Source organism: Gobius niger (genome assembly GCF_951799975.1).
Source record: "Gobius niger genome assembly, chromosome: 15".
Classification (NCBI taxonomy): domain Eukaryota; kingdom Metazoa; phylum Chordata; class Actinopteri; order Gobiiformes; family Gobiidae; genus Gobius; species Gobius niger.
In genome coordinates, this window is record NC_136866.1 from 20,793,508 (window position 1) to 20,813,278 (window position 19,771).

The following is a 19,771-nucleotide window of genomic DNA, read 5'->3' on the forward strand; positions in this document are numbered from 1 at the left end:
TACCTCCCATATATTAAGTGTTTGCACAAATTGAGAATACATTAGGTCCAAGTGCAGAGTAAATGTGTAATAAAAAAGTTTAATAAAAAATATTGGCCTAGGCTACATTGCCTATATACAGTAGCCTCTATCTAACGTTTTTCTTTTTTCTTTTAAAGTACCGATAAGAGCACCATTAAAGTCCCGGATCGATAAGGAGTATCGATAAAAGTCCTGGTCTAACACACCACCTGACTTGAGAAACGTTCTCAAAGACTTACTTTTAGTCATTATTTGGGTAGCACACAGATTCTGAATGGTTTCGGCAGAATTCAAGCGAGCCATTTTAATCTAGATTAATCTAGATTAATTTCAGAATTAATCTAGATTAATCTAGATTAATTAAAAAAATTAATCTATGCCCACCTCTAAAATAAACACATATTTTGCTAATAGTAGTTTTTAGCCTAGGTTCAAGGTTCTCTGTGCTACTGGAATCCAGTGTAGCGACCTAAGCACTGGACTAATGTGGTCATATTTCCTAGTTTTAGTCAGGACTGGAGCAGCCACATTTTGACTATTCTGCAGCTGCCCACCAGCTCGTTTACAGAGGCCAGTGAGCAGGCTGGTGTACTGAGGACACATTTACGTACACAGTACACAAGCAGCACAATTCATAAGGGAAAGGAAACCATCCCTCCATCTATCTATGTATCAGTACTAGCTCAGAACCTTTGTAACTGCAGGAGAAGAGTAACCAGGAGATTGAGCTGACGTTCCAACTGAAGCAGCTGCAGCAGAGTCTGGAGCAGGAGGAGGCGGAGCACAGGGCCACCAAAGCCAAACTGCCTGACGACAACAAGATCAACCAGAGCATTCAGGAGGCCAAGTCTGAGGCTCAGAGAGGTGAGGAGCAATAGCACAAGACCAGCACAGCAAACCGCAGACAAATCAGTCACAAACACAACTAACAACTAATGGATGGAGGTCTTTGTCTGTTTCGCTGCAGAGATGGAACGGACCCTGCAGGAGGAGCGGGCCAACAAGGCTCAACTGGAGAACATGCTGCTGCAGATGGAGAAAGACTACTCCATGTTGGACTGTGACTTTAAACAGGTCCAGCAGAAGCTGGAGGAGCTAGGGGGACAGAAGAACAGGCTGTCTGAGGAGGTAAACCTCACCGTAATATCAGCTCAATGCAGATTCATCACATGCACAAAGGGGACCAGGTGACCAGTGTGGGACCGTTCTGTGTAAGAGTGAGCATGTCTCTGTCTTTTTCTTATGGTTTGTCCATTAACCTAAAGTAATTGGGGAGTCCTCCAGCAAAGAACTAAGATCCAGACCCCCAGCCTTCTCTCAGAGCCAGCGGAGGATGACCTACAGTTGGGTTTTGTGTCTTTCACATGTTAAACTGATTTGTGTGTGCACAGGTGAAGTCCCTGAGCTCTCGCCTGGAGCAGGAGGCCCACACCAGGGCCCTGTCCCAATCCGAACTGAAGCTGCAGAAGCAGCAGGTGACTGTGCTGCAGACCTCTGAGAAGCAGCTCAAGCAGGAGCTCAACCACCTGCTGGAGCTCAAGGGCACCCTCGACAGGCAGAACCAGGAACTGCGCAGGTGCGTCCCACAGACTATTTGCCAGCCACTGCTGGGGAAGTGCAGTTTCTTTGGTCTTAGGGCCTTTCCGAAATCGCTCCCTCGTCCCTCACCCTACCCCCTAACACTCAGTTAGCGCATGCCCTCGGAGTGAAGTTCCATCCGAAACGGACCACTCAGTGAGGGGAAGTGGCTGGTCAGCTCCTTCTTCTCATCCAAAAGGCTTCGTTCAGTTCAGCCCGCAGCATAGATAAAGACCATGGGGAGGAGTTCAGCTTGGCTAAGTCCCTCCCCTCTATTTACAGCTACTCTCACCTGTAGATAAACGTGTTTGTAGTTTAAGAGTCTATGTTGTATTAGCCCCAAACGACCCACCTGACACCTAAGTTTCAGATTGGAAGGTCCAAATCTCAGCATATCACTGCTAATTACCTGCCTATTGACCTGTTCTGGGCTCAGTTTCAGCCTCATTGACATGACAGAACTGAAGATTGTTGAGATTGTTAAGGAAGACAAATGAAATCTAAGCCTGCCATTCCTGTTCATAGAAGGATTCTCCTTCTTCACAAAAATTGCTTCTTTCACTCTATGTTCAAACCAACGTTTTTCCTTAGATAAAATCTTGACCTCTCCGTCCTCAAAGGAATGGTAGGTGGCTTTGAAAAGCTGTTCAGCTCCATGGCGGAATGGCGGACGTAGATTTCATTTGTCTTCCTGTTATACAGAGTACAGAAGACAATTCAAAAACAGTCATTGAACACTGACGTGAATATTACCACGGGAGATCGTGAAGTTCTGTCTCCACCGGCCCGGTGGAACCAGCAGGGACTGAGAGATGTTTGTTTTATGACAGGGAGAAGCAGGAGGCGGATGGGTTACTGAAGGAGCTCAAGGACCAGCTGGAGGCAGAGACATACTTCACAGTAAGTTTACCACCTCATCTGCTAACTGTTCTGTATATATATTACTGAGTAGGCGAGGATGATTGCTGTACTATGGCCCTGGAGGCGGTGTAAGGAATCCCCCTTACCCTGGTGGGGAGGTCGGCAGGTGACGGGCCGGACAAGAGAACAAGAGCATGTGTCGGTTTGCCGTCGATGCACACGCTGTGATAAGCTACGAGGACCATTTTTCTTCCACAAAGTGAGCCGCTGTTGTCTTTCACAGACGCTGTATAAGACACAGATTCGAGAGCTGAAAGAGGAGCGTGACGAGAGGAACAAAGTACTCAAGGAGCTGCAGCAGAGACTGGCCCAGTACCAGGAGGAGAGGTAACGGCACGTCACTACTGCACCAGCCGCTTTACAATTCCCTTGATGCATTCTCATTATTTCCCTGGAGGACAGAGATGGATGTAAAGAACACAACACTCCTGAGTACAGGAGTGGACAAAATGTTTTCTTTCCAAAAACTTCTGTGCAAACTTTAAATTGTTTGAGGTGGCGGTCTGCAGAGGACACCTGTGCGCTGGATGTTCTGTTCAGAATTATTTCTTTCTTATTATATCTCGGAGGGAGGTGACCAGGAGGCATCCGAAACAGATGCCTGAGCCACCCCAGCTGGCTCCTCTCGAAATGATGGAGCAGGGACTCTACTCTGAGCTTCTCCCGGGTGACTGAGCTCATCACCCGATCTCAAAGGGTGAAAAAAAAAATATCGAAAGCGGGTGCTGAAAAATCTTTAGATCCAAGTTATGTTGCTGTTGGTCCAGGGACAGGATTAAAGGAAGTGACTTGGTTGTTCTCAGCTCAAATAAATGTTTTGTTTCTAGTTTTTTTTAATTTTTCCCCCATTTTTGCCCCATCTTTGTCCAATTTGAAGACATTATTGCTCTGCTTTCTGGTTCTAGATGAGAAATATTTTAGTATAAGTATCGGTATTAAAAAAAAGTATCGTTAAAGTACCAATATCGGGGGAAAAAAGAAAAATGTAACAGTGCCCAGCCCTAGAAGCGGTCAAAAAATGTTTCCTGTTGTGGTTTGGTCGGTTACATTTCTTCAAATCATCTGGGTATCCAGAGAATATACAGTATGTCAGAGTAACGGATATTACCTCTGGGCTGATTTAGACCTTTAATGAAGTTCAGACTATTGAAAAAATTGGGAGGCTGGAGTGCTACTCAGATGTAAAAAAGTTGTATAAGTTTAGTCTTTTGGGTGCTCTTCAGTGCAGGGATCCAATTCAGCAAAAAATCTAACAAACTGAGGCACTCCAAAAGTAGAAATATTAAAAGGCCTTTATTTAAACATGGCTAGATAAGTTAAAATTGCCAACGCGTTTCGGCTCTAGGCCTTCCTCAGGGCAAGCTCGAGATGGCTGCCTCTGTACAGCTATGAGCTTACAGCATTGGTCACATGTTGGTCACATGTCCCAAGTGGGTTGGTCCAAGGTGGGTGTGTTCCTTGTCACCTGGTTTGTAGAATACAAAACATTAAAATATGTACAATACACTATTCTTTACAAAACCATAAAGAGAAATGCAAATAATTATTAAATCCATACATTTTACAAAAATACAGACTAGCTTTGAGGGTATAAATCCAAAAGGATTCCCTTTGAAGGAGTTTTTTCAATCTGTCCCCTCCTCTGATAGTCTCTTGTATTTCTTCTAAGCCACAAATTTTAAGGCTTTTGCAATTCCCATGAAGTTCAGACTATATCTGTCTCTTCTCTCCTGTCCCAGGGAGTCTCTGGCGTCGCAGCTGGAGGCCAGTCTGACCAAGGCGGACTCTGAGCAGCTGGCTCGCTCCATCGCTGAGGAGCAATACTCTGACCTGGAGAAGGAGAAGATCATGAAGGAGCTGGAGATCCAGGACATGTTTGCTCGACACAAGCAGGAGCTTGGAGACAAGGAGGCCACAATCAGCGCTGTGAGTAACTGGCTCTGACTTCTATGTGGAACATTGTGGAACAAACCACATGCAACGCTACAAGACAAGGCAAGGCGACTTTATTTATACCGCACGTTTTGTACACAAGGCAACTCAATGCGCCTTACAAAAGAAGATAATGCTATATTACAATCAGGTTAAGTTAAGGCAAAGCCCCTATATAGAAACATCAAGACATGGGAAATGCACGATGACCGGCCATTGACGGCCACGGGGGCGTGGTTAGGGAGGGGCTATGTGTGCGCGGTTATTTACAGTCTGAAAGTCAGTGTTATGCAAAATATGACCCAGAGAGCTCAGTCCTGATCTGGTTTAACTCCGTGGCTTGGCCTTGAAGGGAAGTGTTGACGGTGTAGGAGAGATAAGAGGTCCAGCTGCTTCAAAGCTCCTCTCTCAGGAGGAAGAGAATTATTCCAGTAGTAGTTCATACATTTATAATGAATTAGCTTTTTTCTTGGTCTCAGCATTAGTTCAGTTCTCCAGAGCAGGGAGTTCCCTTCACAGTCCATCCCTTTTCCTCCCAGAAATATAGTCCACCTTTTGTCCGTCTCCACAGCGAGCTGCCAGGTCGTACATAACAGTCCATCGTTGCTGTGCGTTACTTTCCGGTATAATTCCATCACTTGGTCACTCCCTGCTCCAAAGTACTTGTTAATTTAAATCGACATTGTAAGCTGCTGTCATTCCAAATTTCCGATAATCCAGGACAGTCCATCCAATAAGCAGGCACCCTGTTATCAAGAGTCCAAATGAGTAAATATCTTTGATGTCTCCGACCGACAGGACCGCTTGGCAAACGACATCCATCGCAAACGGAACTGTGACAATCCGGTCAGGGAAGACGACCTCCTCCGTGGTCTCACTTTGTGAAAAAAACTTACCAATTCCGTAGTGTAGCGGTTCGGGAGGACAGAGAGCAGGTGGTCCAAGAGGAAAAATAAAACTCAGAAAAGACACTCGCAGAGGCAGGAAAAAAAGCACAAAAGCAGGAGAAGTGAGAAAACATGTCTGCTCTGGACAGAGACAGGAAAAGAGTGGAGCGAGTAGGATTTAGTCCACTAATCAAATCAAAATCAACATATAGGTCTGACTATAAGAACATAATAGCACCATCACTAGAAGACTTAATGAACCTAATTGGAGTTGATTGACTGGTCTCGCTTTCTCTCTCCTCATTTCATAATCTTACGGACTACTTTAAAGGGACTAGATGCAAGTTGCTCACTACTGCCACCTCAGGTCTTACATGTAACTGCAGGTTCTATATGAAGCTCGTGCATGACGGCACTTCAGACCTGAATGAACACCTTTTTGAGTGACAGTGTCGGATTTTAGAGGCAGTTGTGGTGAACAGGTCTGAGCTCATTCTACACATTAGAACATGGCTGCAACATGTAGGGGGAGGAAAATACATCATTTTAACATTTTTAAACTCCATATAGTCCCTTTAATCTTATCAGTCGTTTCACAGGCATTTTTAAATTGTTAGTCTTTCTCCTAGCCACCTTCTTAAGAGCTCAACACTCTCCTGATGATGTCATTAGGTGGTGCTAACAAAGTTATTGCAGTGTTTTCTAGTTGACAGTGATATTGCATTCCAAGCCCTGGAGTCAGAATAGAAATATTGCATTGATGCTGTGATATGTGATGAAGGCAGTTTTGGGGGAAAAAAACATCCGAAGTGAAAAGATCAAACGTTTGAAATTCTGTCCTGAAGTTATTGACTTATCAGAGGGAGAGAAAGAGGCTGCAGGTTTGGAAGTTACTGGAACAGTGCACAGTGTGTGCTCGGAAAAGCATTTCTTTCTCTAATCGAGGGGAGTTTTCTTTTGAGAGTGCAGTAAGCTACAGTCCGAGTGGAAAGCTTTCAAACGTTCTGGAGAAAGTGATATCAAGCACGTCCACAATGTACTACAATTGTGTGTTTAAGTCTATGTTTAGCCTTTTAAGGTTAAAAACAAAGCTTTATCGCCTGTTTGATTGACAGATGTATAATAGGCTTCACCCAATGAAAAGCATGAAAGTCTTGACGTCGCCGACTATGAGCAAATGTGAACCCACGCGTCTGATTGGCTGGAGGGTCCACTTATGTCAGGGATGTACCAACTTTTTAATTGAGGGCCGCGTATTGAAGTGTATACACCTTTATTTAGGCTTTGAACCTCAAACCTAAACTTAACAACTGAGGACACCGATTTATGTATTGAGTTCCAAAATCTTTAATTTTAGGGCAATACCACAGCAGTATCAATGTACCATTGCTATAACATTGCTACAATGTCACTCCGCTGTTTGTCTGTGAAAGAGCATTGTACGGCCAAGTATTAATAATGGAAAAAAATATTAGAGAAAAAAATGTAATAAAAAAAAACTTTGGAGTGATTTTAAAATAGTTAGGCCAGCAGATAAGGCCTTGAACTATAAAAAACTGGACTGGACCCCACCCTGGCCTCTATTTTCAATTACTTGCCTATGTTTACTTTCCGAAGAGCCCCCACATTGAGAAGCCACCTGGTTAAAAACACTTGTCCTGCCTCCAAGCCTTTGTCATGGCTAAAACAACAAAATGGCACTTTTCAGTGTGGGCATTGCAGACATTGTGATAATGTTGTTAAGACCAACACTTCCACATCTAAAACTTACCTCTGCAGAGGATTAGCGAACTTAACTCCACATTTGTTATCTATCGTTTAGAGTATGAATGTGGCTTCTTTTATGTGGGCAGGACAAAATGCAGATTTCGTGACCGTCTATCTGAGCATAAATATGCCACTCGTACACAAAATGTTCATTATCCAGTGGCCAAGCACTACAAAGAGAAAGGACATGACAACACAGACACTCTCAAAGCTATGGTCATTGAAACTATACCCCTGAACTCCAGAGGAGGCAATAGACTCAAATCCCTCCTCCAACGTGAAACCTATTGGATCCACAAACTAAACGCAACATGTCGACCGGGTTTGAATGAGGAGATCGACTTTTCTCCTTTTTTGTAATCACCTGCCTCTAGCTTTGTTCTCCATGTGTCCATTGTATTTTTGGATTGCACTGTCTGTCGAGTTATTATGTTTCGATGTGGCCACATCAGGTACGATCTATGACTGCATGCCTTGCCCCTTTGTATGCTGTGTGTACATATCTGCAAATATTTAGTTTCTGTCCAATGATTACGACTGGATTTTTTACCTAAACTTTTGTTTGTTTATCACGTGACACATATCACACGTCCTGAACTATTTTGATCCATAATCAGGTACAGCTGTGGTACATTGCCTTGACAAAGACCCAAAGGTCCAAACGCATTGGCGTCCGAATAAAAAAGAATATTATTAAACTCCATCCAGTTGTGCCTCGGAAACTTCATTCTCCTCATTCAATAGATTCTGCACCTGGTACTACTATACACGATCGAGATCCAGTGAGCACCTCCGGTCTCCTCCTCATTCAAGTCCATTCATCAAGTGGAAGTCAACCCATGTCCTTCATAAGCTTCTCTGCTCATGTGGTTTGGTGTATGTTAGTCAGACAAAAAGACGATGGAAACAAAGGATCTCAGAACACAAGACTGCATTTAGAACAGGCACTATGGGGACGATGCTATTGCCAAACATTACAAAGAAGCAAATCATGGTTCACCTTCTTCTTTGAGATTCTTTGGGATTGAAAGGCGTTTAGCACTCGAAACATTTGTAGATGTGCAACTCCAATTCCTCAATATAAAAACTACTGTTCTTATTGTATATCAGGGGAAGGTAAGTTTGGTTGGCCGATTTTCTCCATCTTCAAAAGACTGAGAGTCAAACACAATTGTCGGCCATTTCAACAAATGCCAGCTGTACATCATAAATGACTTTATTGACTGTATTCGTAGTATTTGTCACGTTTTCATTGTGTTTTTGTTGTGTGTTTTTTTTTTACATTTTTTTGTCATTGCTTTTTTGTCTTGGTTTCGCAACATTTTTGTCATATTTTTGTTGCGCTTTTATATTTGGGTAAAGCCAAACTGGAGAAAATGTGCTCAGTTCAGGTGTTAAGAGGTTAACCGGCCTTTGATCTCTGATTTGTGTAGTTATTTCTCAAAGTCATCTTGAGGGCCAGAGCTTCCACGCTGGAGGGCCGTATTTGGTCCCCGGGCCTGACAATCCCGGTTGTATATGATATCCATGAAGTGATTGTTTTTCTCCTCTCCTGTGTCCAGCTGGAGGAGTCAAACCGCACACTGACGGAGGATGTGGGGATCCTGGCTGGAGAGAAAGAGGAGCTGAACAACCAGCTGAAGGACCTCCAGCAGCGTGAGTGAGACAGGACTGTTGATGAGAACTTTTAAAAAGAGCTGTGAACACGTACCGACACTAATATATACTGAAACACTGTGGGCCTGTCAGCCAACTGGATATCCACTTCAAAGTAAATGGATAATGTCTAAAGGTTCAATGTACTGCATCAAAAAGTAATATTTAGCCGTTTAGCCTTTTGCATTAGCTTATTCAATGTATTTATCCTATATCCATTAGCATTTGCTGTTAGTATTCACCTGCTCAATGTATTTATCCTATAGCCATTAGCATTAGCCTGTTCCTTTAGGCTTTAGCATTTAGTTTTTATGCATATCAAATTATGAACGATACAGATTTTTTCCACTGTTATCAACCATCGACCACATTTAGTTTATGTCAAAGCTTCATTTGGAATCATTCATAAATGTAGAGAGATTTTACTTTAGATAAGAATTGGCATGTGAAAGTGGTATCTGAACTTAATGCTATTTCTTAATCCATAAAGTTTCTGCTTTTTGTGGGGTCGGATACACATCCAGTGGCCACAAAAACAGAAACAACAGAAACAGAAACCACGGAAGCTCGGCGTTCTTTATATAAGGACTGACTTACTCTATTCTCCATCATGTGTTCGTGATAGAACGTTCATTAACACAAGTAAGAGACAGGGAATCCGTTTTGCTAAGAGAAGTATGCTTTGTAGGAACAGGCTCAGATAGCAAGCGTTTCTATGATTTTTGTTTGCTTATCCTTTGATATTTAGCAGAGCTGTACATGTCACCAAGTTATCGTCATTGCGATATTGGGTTGACTCATATCGCAAGAAACTACAATATGACGAAGAAATCTCTGAAGTCTTCCATCTGACTCAGATGTACATGTTTTTTTCTATGATCTTGAAAACAAAAGCAAATATGCAAAAATTGTAGTCATGATTTAGTTCAATTATAGCCTGATTAATGGTCATGTCTGTTGTGTTTGCAGAGCTGTTGAAGATGAAGGAGGCGGAGAAGCAGCACGGCGCCCTCAAGGTGTCCTTTGAGAAACAACTGCAGAACGAGAGGACGCTCAAGATCCAGGTACAGAGCAACAGCAGGGCTTGGAGAGGGTTTAGCTGTCTCCTCTGTCACACTTTTATTCCATTGCACATTCTAATTTCTGTAATGAACACTGCAGATCGCGAGGACTGAAGATCCAACTGCTTTTCTATTTTGAAACATAATTCACAGCTTTAAAGAAAACACCAGGCCTCTGCAAAAATCTCACTCTTTCAGCTTTCAACTTTCACAGGTGTCATATATAACACCCACAGACAACATTTAGCGAATCCAGAATGAGACCGATTTTCAGCCTTTACCCGTGGCTACCTATACGGGGTCAGGATTCGCAGATCCATCTTGCGACCAGAGTTGCACACTGTTGTCGTTTCAATACGAGCGATCGCGATGTCGTCACATCCGTTGGCCGTGGTAGGCATTTCACGTTTTCATACTTGATAAAACATTTATTAAAATCCCAATGTCCATAAACAGTGCATTGCTTCTCTTGCGCTGTAACAGATCTATCATTTTATAAAACCGTGTTAGAGGCCTTGCATAAGCAAGGTACTTTACGGACAAGGCCATTATAGAAGGGTCAATATAGCGATCTGAGAGGCCACATCTCAATAATGTGTAATGTGTCTTATAGCAGACACTGAGTCGGGCTTGATGCATTTTTTGTTTATTGCGGACTTTTCATCAACAATGAGCTGTAGGCGATTGTAACAAGCTAACGGGGCTAACCTGGAATAACCATTGTCCACTGGCACAAATAATAGTCCTTTATTCGGAAGTATGGGCTGGATATGTGCTTGAATACTAGGGAGATCCTTGCGTAAACCATGGGTATAGTTATAGTTAACGATCCATAGGACATGGCAGTAACAAAGAGGGACTAGTTAGAACCAAAACAGCAGATATTTTTCAGTCAAGAGCTCCTTCCTACGCTTCAGAACACATTCAAAATCGCTCGCCCCTGACGTCTAAATCAATCAGTGGTTTTGTAAAGCCCCATATTACAACAGGAGTTTCCTCACAGGGCTGCCAAACCATTAAGGCAATAAAACAGAACAGAAAAGTCTCCATCGCGTTCAGTCTGAATGCAGTATAATAGCAGCAGGAAGTGCAGGACACGAACAATGTCATTTTTTGTCACAGCGCCGCTCAGTGGATGAAATTTTGGGACAGCAGAACGCCCGAATTGAGCAGCAAAAAACAGAGTTCTGCGTCATAAATTGACACTTCACTGAAGACATGCTCACTTGGGACGGTGGTCCACAAAGAAGCGCCATTCATTCTGAATCCACCACTGGAGTGGGCCCTCTTTATGCCTGTCGATACTTGAGGTTAAAAAAAAAAGAAGCTGTTTTTAATGAATCTTTTTTTGACTGATTTTTATTTAAAGCAGTACTAAGTAACTCTTCCCCCTAGAGGCCATAAGCGCAACTGCAGGTGTAGTAGCAAGTTACGATTTTTTAATTTATTAATTGTCTTGGAGAGTAAATACTACGCTGACAGGAAAGGCGAAGGGAGAGAGGGTTACTGTACATCCAATTATACAATAGAAATATTTTTTTTCACTCAAACTTGGCTGTAAATACTGTTTAAAGTGACGTTAGCCCGCAGTTAGCTTTGCCCGTTAGCATGTTAGCTTCTTCTTCGTGATTACATTAGTGTGTATTGCTTTCTCCGCATCGGGGGCAGTCAAGTTGCAAACATGGTTTTCTGGCCAGAGACACCAGGGGGAGATGAAATACCCTCCAATCATCCCATAAACACTTGTATTACCCCCACAGTAACTACGGAAAGGATTTATTAAGGTAAATAAGTTACTTAGTACTGCTTTAAAAAGCGAATGCCAATAAGTGTCAAAATACCATAATGGGCACCGATATACCCTGTGTTATCCACAACAGCCTGGGACTCTCTTGTTAACTTTTAAAACGTGCAGCACATATTTAATCTTCAAGCTGTTCATAAATTCATTTGCAGAACGTTCGCTTAACCGATGGTTTCACGGATCAATGACAGCGAAACTCTTTGCTATGATCTGTTTTGCAGCAGATCAAATGCTAACTTTAGCTCGAGGCTAGCGCTGATGCTCCTGTCAAAACTCTTGCTGTCAGCACTAGTTTCTGTGCTCTCTTAAAAGTGCAGTGGCCTACCTTTCTAGGTTATAATTCGCCCAAATTCCACTCGTGTTTATTCCGCTCACGCTGCAAACGGGCGGAAAACACAAACATATGCTCCCCTGGGTCTGTGAACTGCTACTTTCTGGGTGCCTGCAGTGCAGACTTATTACCATTTTGATATAGCTATGAAGGTAAAGTGCTGCGGGCCACAGGGGATTATTGCGCCCTGTCAGGAAGCTGTTTAGAATGTCAAGAATCGGGCGAATATGGAACCTATAAATATATAGAAACGCTCCCATTCTCGTTTACTCCTGCTTGCAAAGTCGCTGTTCCTGGCCCTCTGTGGAGGCTGCTTTGTCCTCCAGCTCCAGGTATATCATATTTTAGGTTATGCCAATCTTAATAAAATAATTTAGTTTCCAAATTCTAATCACATGAATGAACATTTCTGAACTTTTCTTAAAGTAAACTTAACGTCTTTTTCTCAATACAAACCAAATTCTTCGAAAGTGACTAACTAATCAGCCTTTTGGTTTGGGTCCACGCTACACGCTTGCTGCACGATCCATGTCTATGGGTAGTCTTTTTTTCTGAGCACACTATCTCCATTAGCGCAGTGTGGGCAATGAAATTGGGGAAAAAAAAAATACAAATTGGGGCAAAAGGGGGAAAAAAAGAGAAAATAGTGGAAAATTGTAGGTTAATTGGGAAAAAATGACAAAAACTGGTGGAAAAAAAAGTGTAAATGGGGGTGAAAATAGTTAAAAATGGGGAAAATTTTGAATGTTTTGTATGTTTTCTGTCTGCCCTCTGTTTTCTGTCGAGCCTTCTGCCTCGGGAGCAGTGACTGGCTGTGGCCGTGTGGGTGCTGTCCTGTGGATGCCCAGGTGGAGGTGTGGTGTCTCTGCCGTGCCTCCTATGTGGACCCTTGGGTCGGCGCCCGGTCGGCCGCAGCCGGTCTGCTGTTCCCGGGGAGGACGGCTCCTATGATGGTGTTTCCTCACCTTGGTCATCTGTACCCATTTATGCACTTGATTTTGATTCTGTGTGTGAGTGTAGAGTAAAGGGTAGGGGGGTAGGTGTATGTGCATGTATTGTGTATATTTTGGGAGGGTTTGACGAGCGATAATGTTTTTAATGTCTTTTTAAATTTCAAGCACTTTGCGATGCACCTGTGTATGAAAAGCGCTCTATAAATAAAGATTGATTGATTGATTGATTGATTGATTGATTGATTGATTGATTGATTGATTGATTGATTGATTGATTGATTGATTGATTGATTGATTGATTGATTGATTGATTGATTGATTTTTGTAGTTAAAGGGGCTAGATGCAAGTTCACTATTCTTTACTCACTACTGCCACCTCAGGTTATATGTGTAACTGCAGCTTCTATATTAAGCTTGTGCATGACGGCACTTCGGACCCGAATTAACACCTTTTTGAGTGACAGTGCAGGATTTTAGAGGCAGTTGTGGTGAACAGGTCTGGGCTCATTCTACACATTAGGACATGGCTGGAACATGTAGGGGGAGGAAAATACAGAATTTTAACACTTTTAAACTCTGTATAGTCTCTTTAAAGGAAGTTTCCTGGTTGTTCCATCTCAAATAAATGATACAAAAGTAAAGTAACTGCAAGAGAAGGAAAGCATTTACATTATTAATCAGGTTTCTGGTTCTAGATGATTTTATTATAGGCATCAGAAAAGGTGTTCAGGTATTGAATCGTTAAAGTACCCTTACCAGCCCTATTCGTAACGCACTGTGCCTAAATGTAAACCCAGCACAAGTCTATTGTGCCATCACTGACTAGTTTTCCTTACAGATGAAATAGATGAAATACTTTTTTTCATTTCAAGAATAAATGTATAAGTTGGATTTTGTTTATTTGTTTGTTTGTATACTTTATTGTCCCTGTAGGGAAATTTGTTCTCTGCATTTAACCCATCCTTCGATGCCGCTGGGGCGACCTGTAAGGAGCAGTGGCCGATGGTAGTGCCGCGCCCGGGGACCCACCTCCATGATGTGGAGCCAGGCTGGTGGTCAGAATCACCTGGCTGGAGGATTTACCTATTGCACATGTTTTTAGTGGTGGTTTAGAAGGTTTTGGTGGTCTAGTGGTTTGGCTGTGCGTAAAACACATAATAGTCCTCACACTACAGGAGACACATTAACACAGAAACATTGTTCAGACCTCTAGTAGTGTTTTGCTTCTTTGTCTACTTTTTAACATATTGATCCTTTTGCTTGTGTTGTCTGTCAGGCTGTGAACAAGCTGGCGGAGGTGATGAACCGCCGGGAGACAATCCGCGGGGGCCCCCGCCCCCCCGACACCACAGTGCACCGCAAAGAGAAGGAGAACCGTAAACTTCAGCTGGAGCTGCGGGCGGAGAAGGAGAAGTTCAACAGCACCATCAACAAGTACCAACGGGAGCTCACCGAGATGCAGGCGGTCAGTATATCCTACAAAAAGAAGATTACCAAGGGAGTCACAGTAGAAAATAAGGCCGTCTCTGTGTCTGCAGCTGATCGCGGAGGAATCCCAGGGCCGTCTGGAGCTGCAGATGGTTCTGGACAGTAAGGACAGCGACATTGAGCAGCTGCGGTGTCAGCTCTTCTCCCACAGTGTGCACTCCCTGGAGTCCAGCAGCAGCAACGAGCTGGACACCACCACAGAGGGCTATCCAGGTACACTCATCTAACACACTCCATTATACTCTATATGTCCTCCTCATACAAGGAGCTGGACACCACCTGAGAGGGCTATCCAGGTACACTCATCTAACACACTCCATTATACTCTATTTGTCCTCCTCATACAATGAGCTGGACACCACCTCAGAGGGCTATCCAGGTACACTCATCCAACACACTCCATTATACTGTATATGTCCTCCTCATACAATGAGCTGGAGTGGACTCCACCTCAGAGGGCTATCCAGGTACACTCATCTAACACACTCCATTATACTCTATATGTTCTCCTCATACAATGTGCTGGACACCACCTCAGAGGGCTGTCCAGGTACGCTCATCTAACACACTCTATTATACTCTATATGTCCTCCTCATACAATGAGCTGGACAGCACCACAGAGGACTGTCCAGGTACACTCATCTAACACACTCCACTAAACTGTATATGTCCTCCTCATACAACGAACGGGACACCACCTCAGAGGGCTGTCCAGGTATATTCATCTAACACACTCCATTATACTCTATATGTCGTCCTCATGCTATGAGCTGGACACCACCTCAGAGGGCTGTCCAGGTACATTCATCTAACACACTCCATTATACTGTATATGTCCTCCTCATACAACGAGTGGGACACCACCTCAGAGGGCTGTCCAGGTACACTCATCTAACACACTCCATTATACTCTATATGTTCTCCTCATACAATGTGCTGGACACCACCACAGAGGGCTGTCCAGGTATGCTCATCTAACACACTCTATTATACTCTATATGTCCTCCTCATACAATGAGCTGGACAGCACCACAGAGGACTGTCCAGGTACACTCATCTAACACACTCTATTATACTCTTACCCAGAGGAAGGAGAAGTGACATCACCAACAGCTGTTTTTCTTCTTCTTTAAAGTTATTGGTGGAGTGAGGCCAAACAAAAGTGCATGTCGCCCCCTACTGTATAGTGTCCAACAACAACATAGTGTCCAAACAAAGACATTTAAGGAGAAAAAAAAATCCAAATGAGCCATACATTTCCCTTTAGTGTTATTTTATCTCAACAGCTGTTTCTTAAAGCTACAGTAGCGAATGATCCATGTGGCTTAAGTTTCTACTAAATGAAGCAAAAGCACAAACTGCAACATTTAAACCATTTACTGAGGCGGCTCTTTAACACACTGACATGTGACTGAGCTGTGGTGACGACAACATGGATTTTGTCACTTTTATAAAGTTTGGTTTGTGCAAAATCTTTTTTTTTAATAATTATTTTTATTATTTAATGTGCTCCTGTCAATCAACAGTGGTTGTGCATGAATCACTCGAGAGTGGTGCCGAGGGGGGTGGGGGGGATTGCCGCAGTGGCTTATGGGATGGTTCATAGCTCCTAATCGCCGGTAAGGGACCACCAGAGGTCAATAAAGTGGCTAAGATAGTTAACATTGAGGCTCCTTTCCCTAACTCCTTCCTAGCTGACAGACCAGTTCGGACGCTTCTTATAATGGCGGACGCTGATGCACATCCGGCTTGGCGTACGAACTCTTACCAATTTACCGCTTTCGGATGGGGCCTGTGTACTTGTGTGGACTTCTGTGCTCGTGGACTCGTGAAACGTCATCAAATCCTGTTCCACTTCAAAGTTGGCTTCTCAGCAAGCCCTGTGAAAATCACTGGATGAAAACTTGCTCCGCCCGTTTTACAGAGCATGCATTAGAGGAGACTTGTGCGTTCTCCGCCAGCTATATTTCCCACAATCCTTTTCGCTTTGAGCACATGGATCACCGCGAGCCTCCTGCTGTGGTGGCCCCTCCTCAGTGCTCGCTCCAGATGATCAACAGCTGATTGTGTGCGTGTAAATAAACAGAGACGTGTTCCATTTCATCCCCAGAGGTCTGCAGCTCAAGACAGTTTTTACCTGGTTTCCGAGCAGAAGTGCTGAAACAACTTTAGTCAAAGCTTTTATTTTCTCACAATGATCTAGCCTGGCTAACGCCAGACTAAATTATTTAGTCTGGGGACCACCAATTGATTTTCTCGTAGGAGAGGTGTGGTTTACGATCGTCCTACGAATGTACTATCATGCGTCTGCACGTAGCCATAGCCAATCGTACCATCGTATCCGATGACGTATGACGTACCCGCTGTAAACTTTCGAGCTAAACTATTTAGAACACGGCCTAAAGCTTGATCGAAAAATAGCGTTGCATCGCTGCTGTCATGTTTGATCCGTAAATAAACTTTTTTTTTTTTTAATCCGTAAATAAACTACAAGCTTCCGTATATCGAATAGCTCGTCATCATCTTGCCGTCCCTCCTCGTTCTGTGATTGGTCAAATCCATGCGGAGATTTCGGCCATGGTCCCCAGGCTGTTGTGCAGTTCCAAATGATTCGAGCGCACACAGCAGCATGGCGTTAGCCAGGTTAACAATGATCAGTGTTATTTAGACTCATTAGTTAGACTCTTTGGAAAGACACTTTACCGATCTTACCTGTGTAAGTGTGCCTCTTCCTATTCCCTGCAAAAGTGTGCCCATCTTTTTACAGATATAGTCAGGCCATAAAGGAAGAAATAGAATGAAAGAAATGGTCCTTAAATGATAAAAAGTGAAGTAGCAAAGTGAAAGCTGACATTTGCAGTAAAAGTAATTTATTCCTGAGTGCCAGATGGAAGATAATGAGTCGTTACAAAAGCTCTTTGTGAGCACAGAATGGTGACACACAGTCGGAGCTCAGACAAGAATTCTCCATTTTCACACCACGCAAATGGAGCCCAGACTTACCTGTAAGCGCAGTGAGGCAGAGAGTACAAGTCATCTGTGCTTAAATGTCACACCTGTGAGTAAAGTATAGGGAAATGGACTCAGCGTATATAGCACTTTACAGTAGGGAACCCCCCTCTGTCACACACCAGTGTATGCAGACACTGGAGGGTGAAGTGTCTTGCCCAAGGACACAACAGAGCTGGGATTCGAACCCAAGACCTTCCGATCACAAGACAACGCGCTCTACCACCGTCACCCCATATAGGTATATTCCGATACCAGTACTAAAATATTTGTCATCTAGAACCAGAAAACAGAATAATGTGTGGAAGATCTGAAAAATCGGGTTCATTTCAAATGGGGAATAATTGGGGGGAAATTGGGAGAAATTGAGGCCAAAGAGGAAAAATTCTGTTTAAAAGATATATTAGGCTAGAATAAATTAGGTTAAAATTGATTTGTTGATGGCAGACTCTAAAGTACACAAGGTGGACCCAAGTCTAACTTCTCCCAGTGGTTCCAAATAATGTTTTGGTCTCAAAAAAAATGAGAATAAAAAGTGGGGAAATTGGGGAAAAATGGGCAGAAACAGGGAAAGTGTTAGTAATTAAAAAAAAAAAAAAGGATAAGGAGAAAAATTAGGAGAAAAATAAGAAAAAAATGTGTAGTAAAAAAAAAAGGAAAATGGGGCAAACAACCAAGTCGCTTCCTTTCCTTCAGCTTCTGGCCAAGTTCACAGAGGCAGACAATCACAATTAATATGCACTAAGTTCTGTAAGTTTCTACTGCCTTTAAGATGTGACTAAAGCACAGGTGGGCAAATAAAGGCCCACGGACCAAATGTGGTCTGTCTTGTGCTGCAATCCAGCCCGCTTAACATTAGTGAGCCCGATGTGCATTGCCTTTGCTGATTTTAAACAGTAATCTGAATCCCAGGTGCGTGCCATTACTTTGACCAATGAGACGAGCTTTCCTGTGAACCGGCCAATCAGGTCCAATCTGGAGCGATCGGGCAGGGAGTTTGATCGTTCGTTTGAAATCTTTTTCTCTTTCTCCTTGTTTTGCAAACTAGCAGCGGCTTTCAGGTCCAATCAAGAGGGAAGGGATGTGCATAGAATAAAAAAGAGAATGCTAATCTATGCAGAAAGTTAGTCGGAGTCAATGTATGTTACTATAGCCGTTAGCATCAGCCACCAGACGTCACTAATTATGAATAATCCAGATGTTTTCAGCTGTTGTCAACTATCAACCACATGTAGGTGAGGTAAAAGCCTGGTTAGGAATTGTATAATAACTACACCTTATTTAGCCTTAATAAATGATGAATTAACACTTAATTAGTTAAGTGTGATGAACTTTTATTAACTACTACAGCTATTGCCTAACTCATAATGAATGGTTCTTCACATGATGAATGAAGTGTTAACTAATCATTTAATAAGGTTAAAAAGGTGTAGTTAATATAAATGCACAGACCTTTGGAGATTTTACTTAAGATACCAATGAGTGTCTAAAAGTGTCCTCAGACCTCAGTGCTACCTCACGTTTCTGCTTTTTGTGGGATCAGATACACACCCAGTGGCGACTAAACTTCATCTCATAAGGTGTTAATGACAAAGAAACCACAGATAGGATATGAATGCTTCTCTATTCATTTGTATGGGGATGGAACACTCAGTTTGAACAGGATTTGATGGCTAACAAAATGCATGCATTTGTAGGAACAGCTGAGACAACTAAAGGCTTTTCTATGATTCTATTGTCTCTCCTCATTTTGCTATCTTACAGACTATCACTTTAACCTTCTCTGCCAGTCTTGCTTCTGATTCCAGTGCCCTACAAAGACTCCCGACAGCGAGGACTCTTTCCTATGTTCACTGTTGCACTTTTCTGTTTGTTTCCTCACCTTTCCCTCCTCTCCCCCCTCTTCCTCCTCCCCCAGTGCGTATCACCCACTCACACTCGTCCGAGTCCATGTTCGTGTACCAGCGCACCCATAAGTCGGTGTGCATCGACACGCGGCCCGACCTGCGCCCGGCCCACTCCTCCCGTGCCGCCTTAGAGTCCGATTCTTCTAGTGAGGACGAGGGAGAGCGCCCCCTGGCTCTCACCTACCACCAGCCACTGCCGCAGAATAGAGAGCCGTGTGAGCCAGAAGGTGACGGTGCATGGAGTCTGTGGGGAATGCTAACTGACCCGTTTTGCTGTGGGCGCTCCGTTGCTAACCCCATGGCTTGTTCTTGCTTAAATGATCTTTTGTTTTAGCTTTTAACCACATTATGTCGTTCCCTCATCAAGAACAGACCCGGAAAAGCAGGTTTTGAGTAATTCTGTTTAATGTGCTCGTTTCTTCTTCTACAAGGGTAAATTTACGTAAAATGGGACG

The 19,771-nt window shown here is 43.2% G+C and overlaps 1 protein-coding gene across 1 annotated transcript in view; it reads left to right on the forward strand.

Moving 5' to 3' along the window:
- Positions 1-19,771, forward strand: part of LOC306975198 (rho-associated protein kinase 2-like) — a 108,581-nt gene that overhangs the window by 73,438 nt on the left and 15,372 nt on the right. The window contains exons 17-26 of the mRNA XM_079572650.1: positions 726-885; positions 989-1,149; positions 1,413-1,597; positions 2,430-2,499; positions 2,744-2,847; positions 4,260-4,446; positions 8,669-8,762; positions 9,732-9,826; positions 14,188-14,376; positions 14,450-14,612. Of these exons, the coding sequence (XP_079428776.1) occupies positions 726-885; positions 989-1,149; positions 1,413-1,597; positions 2,430-2,499; positions 2,744-2,847; positions 4,260-4,446; positions 8,669-8,762; positions 9,732-9,826; positions 14,188-14,376; positions 14,450-14,612 (1,408 nt within the window). The remainder of the gene's footprint in view (positions 1-725; positions 886-988; positions 1,150-1,412; positions 1,598-2,429; positions 2,500-2,743; positions 2,848-4,259; positions 4,447-8,668; positions 8,763-9,731; positions 9,827-14,187; positions 14,377-14,449; positions 14,613-19,771) is intronic.